The sequence below is a fragment of the Globicephala melas genome, chromosome 15, assembly GCF_963455315.2.
Source record: "Globicephala melas chromosome 15, mGloMel1.2, whole genome shotgun sequence".
NCBI lineage: Eukaryota > Metazoa > Chordata > Mammalia > Artiodactyla > Delphinidae > Globicephala > Globicephala melas.
Window position 1 is genome coordinate 72490623 of NC_083328.1, and position 7770 is coordinate 72498392.

General features: G+C 45.9%; 2 protein-coding genes across 3 annotated transcripts in view; both read right to left on the minus strand.

Moving 5' to 3' along the window:
* SLC13A3 (solute carrier family 13 member 3) overlaps window positions 1–994 on the minus strand; it is a 93299-nt gene extending 92305 nt beyond the window's left edge. Inside the window, exon 1 of one of the 2 annotated variants that reach the window (XM_060284008.1) lies at window positions 859–994. The gene's annotated coding sequence lies outside the window, so the exon portion shown is untranslated. The remainder of the gene's footprint in view (window positions 1–858) is intronic. The other variant, XM_060284007.1, reaches the window with a different exon arrangement.
* On the minus strand, window positions 109–3764 carry TP53RK (TP53 regulating kinase). Its single transcript, XM_030848826.2, has 2 exons — window positions 3431–3764; window positions 109–1840 (listed from the first exon to the last, which is right to left on the minus strand). Exons 1-2 carry the CDS (start codon window positions 3711–3713, stop codon window positions 1362–1364), a joined length of 762 nt encoding a protein of 253 aa, XP_030704686.1. The 5' UTR covers window positions 3714–3764; the 3' UTR covers window positions 109–1361.
* Between the last annotated feature and the right edge of the window lie 4006 nt (window positions 3765–7770).

Here is a 7770-nt window from a genome sequence, read left to right on the forward strand (position 1 = left end):
CCAAGTTGCTCCAGAATGTTCACTCCATGAGAACATGCTTGTCCATCTTGCTCATCATTGCACCTGGTACCCAGTACAGTGCCCACACTCAAAATATTGACTTGCTAGTTAGAGCTTACAGGAAGAAAGTGTTTTATTATACCCACCTCCCTCCCAACACACACACAAATTCTTTGGGGGAAGAAACTGGGCAAGGATAAGTGTGAGCTAATTCGCGGTACTTTGCATCTTAATACAGTTTTCCTGCACCTTCTCTTAAACCAGGTTTTATCAAACTTCAGTCATTTCCAAGCTACTTCACTATCTTTGCTCAATCTACTTACTGTCTTTGATATAAACCGGCTTTTTTACCTATAGAAATTAAAAGGAAATTTATACCAATCACTTCTTAATTAGAAGACAGCCATAAAAACACAGAGCAACAAAAATAAAAAGTCTTGTACAGGGGCTTCCCTGGTGGCGTAGTGGTTAAGAGTCCACCTGCTGATGCAGGGGACACGGGTTTGAGCCCGGTCTGGGAAGATCCCACATGCCACGGAGTGGCTGGGCCCATGAGCCGTGGCCACTGAGCCTGCGCATCCGGAGCCTGTGCTCCGCAATGGGAGAGGCCGCAACAGTGAGAGGCCCGCGTACCGCAAAAAAAAAAAAAAAAAAAGTCTTGTACAGAAATACATAAATTTCAGTTGCCTGAAAGCTATGAGCCTGCTTTTTTTAAAAAGGAGAAATTGGAGTTAAGCGGCATTTTTCATCATTTTTTTTTACCATGACCCTCAAAAAGAACTGTATTTTACATCAAAACCTAGTACATACCATTGTCTATATACACATTTCAAACAAGTTTCATAAAACAATACTTACAATACTACATGTAATGTGCTCTGATATTTTCTAATCTCTGATTCCATTTCTTTCTTAAAATGCTGGTTGTAACCCACTGTACTGGTTTCAAAGAGGAGTCTGTCATGAACACAACAACAAAAAAGGCTGGGTTAGAGGGCTGATAAAGACATACTGTCACCAACTGAGACTGTCCTTGCCTCACCAGGACTGAAAACAGAATAAGGTTCTCAGTATGTGGTTCACTGTTTTGTAACGCCATGCCCTTGATCTGAGGTGTACACGGCACAATTGCAGAGAAAGCCTGAGATTTATTCTGAATGCCCAGTTCTGCCAGACATGTCTTATGTACAGAGTAAGCTCTTGAGAACAGTCAACCGCAGATGACAATGCCTAAGAAGCATGATCACAGACGGCACCTAAAAATATCCCACCACCTTTATTTAGGTCGAATCTCATATTCAGAGCATTCCTTCAAAGTTACTGTGAACAGCTTAACCGTCTGTGGTCGTCACAGAATTCTTCTACCCCACCATGGACCTCTTTCTCCCTCTCAGGCGCACCTCATCTAATTTTTTAAGCACTGGCCTGGCCTTTTTGGAGGCAGCGGAGTAGCTCTTCAGAAAGGCTTCAAACACAGTCTCGGTGTTGGGATGGGTACTAAGGAAGGCTTTCTCTAGCACGTACAGGTCAACTCCCTTATCTTCCGGAAGTGCTGAAATGAAACTCAGCCCAAAGTCTATGAGCACGATGTTCAGCTGTTCCAGGGGAGGTTTCAGGAGCATGTTGGACGTGGTGAGATCACCATGAATGACGTCTTCATCGTGCATTCGAGCCAAAACCTGTCCGATTGCCTTGGCTAAGCCAAAGAGACTTTGGGGAGATTTTTCAGTCTCCATGGTGGATTCGATATAATCTCGAACAGTCACTGAGCCTTCAATTTCTTCCATGAATAAGCAGTTGGAAGCATGGTCCACAAAAAAGACAACCGGGGCACATATTCCTGCAACCAAGACATAAGGGGTCATTGAATTAGATACTTCTTTTTTTTTTTTAAATAGTAAGCTTAATTTTCAAAGACTGAGCCAGTTTTTTACAGTGTGTATCTGCGTATTTCGGGAAAAAGATTTAGGAATGCTGCAGAATGGTAGAGCTTAACTTCTCTGGAAGTTTCCCCTGCAGGACTGTGCTAAGACCACCCCATAGCTAAGGTGAGCAGAGCCAAAGCTCCCTCCTCCCTTCCACCCTTTATGATTGGACTTCATTTGTCATACTTATTCGCTAAAATACAATACAAAATAAAGAGCCAGAAGGGTAAGCACAGCCCAGTCAGAGCCGTTTCTACCTGACAAGGACACCAGCAGGAGGCCAAGCCATGTGCCGGCTTAGAGATTCATCTTTATAGAGAGGAAGGACAAGTTTAAATCCCTGCTCCCTTCCTTATTAGCCGTATAACTTTAAAGTCACATTAATTTCTCTAAGCTGCCATTTCTGCTTCTATAACATGCGATCAATACTTCCAATAATTCAATGACTTCTCTGAATTTGAAGATTCAATGAATCTTCATTGAATGTCAATCACCCTCAAGACACTTCTAGATACTGGAGACAAATCTGTTGGGATACAGCAGAAAACAAAGCAGGCATGATCCCTGCTTAACAGAACTTAGATCTTGGAGAGGGTGAAAATAGAAAATATGAACACGTGAATAATGTCGTTAAATATGATCAAGGGCAGAGGTGCATCTGCTTGTCCGCTACTGAATTTCCTCCAGATCTCCCTGCACCTAACAGTGTCTTGGAGTACAGCAGACACCTAAAAAATACCAATGACAGAAACAAAGGTAGGAAGTGTAAAAGTGAAAAGCCAGTGTTTCTGGGTCAGAGGGATATGGGCTGAGAGCCTGGCTGGGTCGCTTGGGCAAGTTACTCCTCTGAGCCTACGTTTCTCATCTGAGGACAAGGTTTACGGTCATGGTGCAATGATGTTTTAATGAAAAAATAAACAGTTGAATGAAATCTAATGTTTACTGAGCGCCACAAGTCAGTCCTATGTTCAAACATAATACATGGCATACACATCTCGTCTAATGGCCACAACATCCCTATGAGATGGATATAGCTACAATGACTTCCCTTTACATGTGAGGAAACTGAGGCTGAGGTTATATAACTTTGCTGAAAGGCTATATATGAAGCAGCGGAGTATTTGAACCCAGAGAGCCTGGCTCCTGGGCAAGTACCTGTAATTACGTCTGCTTCTTAAAAGGAAAAAAAGATAACGATCGAAAATTGAGACGGTACAAATGGGGAAACCGAGGTTCAGGGCAGTTAAATGACATGCGCAACGCTGAGCAAGAGTGGCAGAGCCAGAACTGAACCAGGCGCCAATGGCTCCGGGACAAATGCTAGTCGCTGCAAGGCCAAGCGGCTTCTGAAGAGTTAATGAACGAAAAGAAGGATAAAAGGATCACATTTCTTAACGGAAAGCCATGCAGAAGGTACAAACAGAGAAACTGAGGCAAATCGCGGCCCGCAGCGCAGGGGAGCCCCTTACCCGCGTCCCCCACGCCCCCAAGCCGGGCCGCCTCACCTGCGCGGCGACAGCGGAGCAGCGCCCGGGCCTCCTGCACCGTCCGTCGCCGGCCGAGCCGCGCCTCCAGCGCCGGGTGTCGGTAGCCCTTGGGGAAGCGGTACTTCACCACGGCCGCGCGGCCCTGGAAGCGGCCGCGGAACACGCGCGCCTCGGCGCCCTGCTTCACCAGCTCTAGGCCGCTTAAGAAGCGTCTGCTCCGCTCCCGGGCCGCTACCAGTGCTTCGGCCGCGGGCGCCAGCCCCTCGTTCAGCTCACTGTCAACACGACCTACCTCCGCCATGTTTGCGCCTCGGCATAGCCGCTTGGAGACCCTCGGCCCTCTCCGGAAACTGTCGGAGCTTCTTCGGCTAGCTCCGGAAATCCTCGGAGCTCTTCGGCCACTCGAACGCCGACACTTCCGCCTTGTGGAACTGGTTCCTCCTCCCAACCTTTCGGCTCTTTTCGAAGCCTAGTGGCCCCGCCTCCCTGCTCTTCGGCTATCTCCGTAAACTCTCGGTAAACCGCTCTTTCCACTCCTCGGCTCTTTCCGGAAGCCCTTGGTGACTCTCGCGGTCGGCTTTGTTGGCCCCTGCATCCCAGCTCTTCGGCTATTTTCGGAAAGCTTCGGTGCTTCTCGAGGAAAAACTTTTTCGGAATCTGCTCTCCTCAGGAGTCTTTATGGATCCCGGAAAGCTGCACCCCCAGGAGTTCTCTTCTTGGAACTCCTCGTCCCTGGGCTCCTGAATTGCCCCCCAATAACAGCTTACACTAGTGTTTATTGAGTGCATTCAGGAGGAATAAAGTTAAATGATGAAAGCCCATCTTACAGAAAAATAATAATAGTAATTGAGAGTCAGAGAGGGTGGTGGGGATAATCAGGCTGCGGAGTTTTTCAAAGGAGACAGAACCCAAGCCGAGCTGGGAGTGATTAGCAAATAAACTTTTACTGTTTATTTTATTTGCAAACCTAATACAGGCTATAACAAATTCTTACAATACACAGTTTTGTCCACAAGAAAAATTGAAGAACCCCTATCCCTGTCATCAATCCGCGCCCCTCCCGTCAACTATTGTATAACGTTTCTTCCCAGATTTTTTTTTTTTAATGTATATGTGTTCACTCTCACACATAGTGGAGGCAGCCTCAAGTGCCTGTCACACTGTGTGATGCAGCAACAAACATTATTTCTCTGAGTTTCAGATCCATCATCTTTAGAAAGAAGATAATTAGTTTTACTTTAGCAATAGCTTATTAAAATTAAATAAGATATTGCTCATGAGGGTACCTGGTGGATTGCATACACTTCACGTGTGCATTTTCCTTCCCCCATCACTGAGACCCTGTTTGAAATATTGAAGAAAGGCCCTTGGGTCTGAGGGTTGCTACGACTGACACCAACCCTCAGCTCCACAGTCCCTGCGTTCATTCATGCACAGGGTAGGTCACCTTTTCCATCATCAGACCCTTTGTGTTGACATAATGTGGTTTCCAGCACCTTTCATCAGCCAGCATATTTAAAGCTCACCCAGAAACAATTCTATTTATAGTGCCCAGTTTCCCAGGTTTGTAGTTTCATTATCATAATTGTTAGTGTCCACATGATCATCTCCACGGTTACCAAATCTGTCTGAACCCCTCTGTATGGCTGTTAGCATAACTGATGCCATCTTGAGTCCGTACAGTTCCTGCTGTCCTTCCACTGACCCTACCTATGCCTGTTCTGCATAGTAAATCTTTTCTCTGTCATCAAGGGCTTTGTAGTTAATAAATGTTGTTTAATGATCTTTAAGTCCAGGTGGCCTCTATGCTCCGTTAGCCTCCAAACAATGATGAAGACCTTTGCTGACGTACTCCTAGTACCTACAGAACTAGTTACCCATTCATAAATCTTGACTTAGGAATACACTTCCTGTTTCCAAGCATGTGCCCCCATACCCTAGGTTAGCTATAAAGTTGTCCCAATGGCCCCTTGAAGGCTCAGAGTGCAGCTGCAGATGCACTGGGTGGATTGCTGTCCATCAGTTCCTACCCTGTAAGTTACCCTATAATAAACTGATCTATTGATTATATGCAGCTGCCTACCTCGTTTTTTATTCTCCAGAAACCTTCTCAGTTTGGTGGGTACTTTTCGTTCCTTCCGACCTCCAACACCCTCCTTGGAAAATCCACTGTGCAAACATATTTACAAGTCCCAGGCTTGCTATGGTCAGACTGGTTCTGGCTTCTGTGGTAGGAAGCCTATTTAAAACCTTTCAGTGGTTCCTTGTTGTGCTTCAGATAAAGATCCATGAGGTCGTGCATGAGGCCCTATGTCCCTCTTTCAGACTCATCTCCCACCAAACTCCCCTCTGCAAGTCCCAGGGCACACGTTTGCTTTCTCTCAGTCTCATTCTTGCTAGGCTCCCTCCTGCCATGGGGTCTTTGCACCTGCTATTTCCCATGTCAGAAGTGCTCTTCCCTCTCTTTGTTGCCTAGACCAATCTAGGCATCCTTCCATTCTCAGCTCAAATGCCACTTCCTCAGGGAAGCCCTCCCTGACTTCTCATAGGAGGGAAAAAAACAACCTTGAAAATTCCTGGTGCCCCTGTGAATCTCTCCTCTTTTGCATTGCCTTTTTATTTGTTTGTATGACTATTTGATTAGTGGCAGGATTTAGTTCCTCACAGACTGTTAATATGAGGGCCTTAGTTCCTTCCTGGCTATTGCTTGGAGGCCACCCTCAATTCTTGCCACGTGGGACTCTCCACTGGGCAGCTCACAGCACACAGGTGGCTTCATCAGACTGAGTGAGTAAGAAGAGATCAGGAGAGGGTGAGCAAGATGGAAATCGCTTTTATAACCTGATCTCTAGAATAACAATCATCATTTTTTCTGTATTCTATTTGTTAGAAGTGGGTCACTAGGTCCTGCCTACCCTCAAGGGAAGCCATTTTTGAAGATGCCTACCAAAATGCCCAATTAGAACTTTTCCTTTCTCATTTGGGACAACCAGTGAAGAGGGATTCTCTATTCTCTAGGAGAGATAGAACCTGACAGCAGGCATGCAAACATCTTCCTGACTTAATGCAAGCCATAGAAATCAAAGATCAACGACTTCATGCCCTTTTTCATCATATGATTTCTATAGGTTATCTCAGGAATGGAACAGCCCAGGCCTTTCTGTACCAGGTCTCCTGGTGACAATTCCAGATACTCATATGAAGGAGGAATTGTCACATGGCAATGGCCAAGGGGCCTCCTTGGGCTCTTCTCCATGCCAGAAAGGCAGTAGAGTGTGATGGATAAGAGCCCAGTTTTCCCCATAAGTTTGACTTCCGGATCAGATGTATGCTAGTGTGTGTCCTTAAGCACTATTGATTTCTTTTTTAAGATTATTTTTGATGTGGACCATTTTTCAAGTCTTTATTGAATTTGTTACTGTATTGCTTCTGTTTTATGTTTTGGGTTTTTGGCCACAAGGCATGTGGGATCTTAGCTCCCCGACCAGGGATCAAACCCTCACCCTCTGCACTGGAAGGCAAAGTCTTAACCACTGGACCTCCAGGGAAGTCCCAGCCCTATTGCTTTTATTTATTTGTTTATTATGCAAGCAAGTTACTTCACTTCCCTTTGCCTCACTCGTAAAATGGGGCTACATTTTAATAATCCCTACTCATTAGGCAGTTGTAAATACACGTAAGATGCTTAAATCAATTATCCCTCAATAGTTTAAACTCTTGTTTCTGGTTATCGTTGCTGCATAACAATTCACTCCAAAACTTCAAATTCAAAACGACCATTTTATTATAATCATGGAATCTGTGGGTCAGAAATCCAGACTGGGAACAACAGGGATGGCTTGTCTCTGCTCCACCACGTCTGGGGCCTAGCTGGACAGACTTGAGGGTTGGGAGCCAGAATCATTGAAGGCTGGCTCTGGAGCACATGCTGGGAAGACTCAAAGGCTAGGACCATCACAGGAGGATCCACACGTGGCCTCTCTGTGTGCCTTGGGCTTCTTCACAGCATGGTAGGCTCAGAGTAGTCAGACTTCTCAGAGGCTCAGAGCTCCAGGTCTGTGTCCAGTGTCACAGTGACCCAGCCTCAGAAATCACACGATGCCACTCTGTGCAACCTACCGGCCAAAGCAGTTACAAGCACACCCGGATTTCAAGGGAAGGAACAAAGAATTTTGGAGCCATATTTTCCAACTGCCCCAGCTATTACTATTTTCAGAACTGTACACGGGTCCCTTGGCTCGGAAGGTCATGTCGATGCTGTCTTCTTTGCCGAGATGCTTGTCTGTGTCAGTGGCACCCGATTCCTGCTGGGTGAGGGTGTGGCTACTGACGCATGTGAACAAAAGTGTTTACATGTG

Bases quoted from the DNA above. Each gene is read 5' to 3' on its own strand.
- TP53RK (XM_030848826.2), bottom strand. From the start codon at position 3,713: ATGGCGGAGGTAGGTCGTGTTGACAGTGAGCTGAACGAGGGGCTGGCG. The intron at 1,841-3,430 runs GTGAGGCGGCCC...TCTTGGTTGCAG, and splicing joins GCTCCGCTGTCGCCGCGCAG to GAATATGTGCCCCGGTTGTC.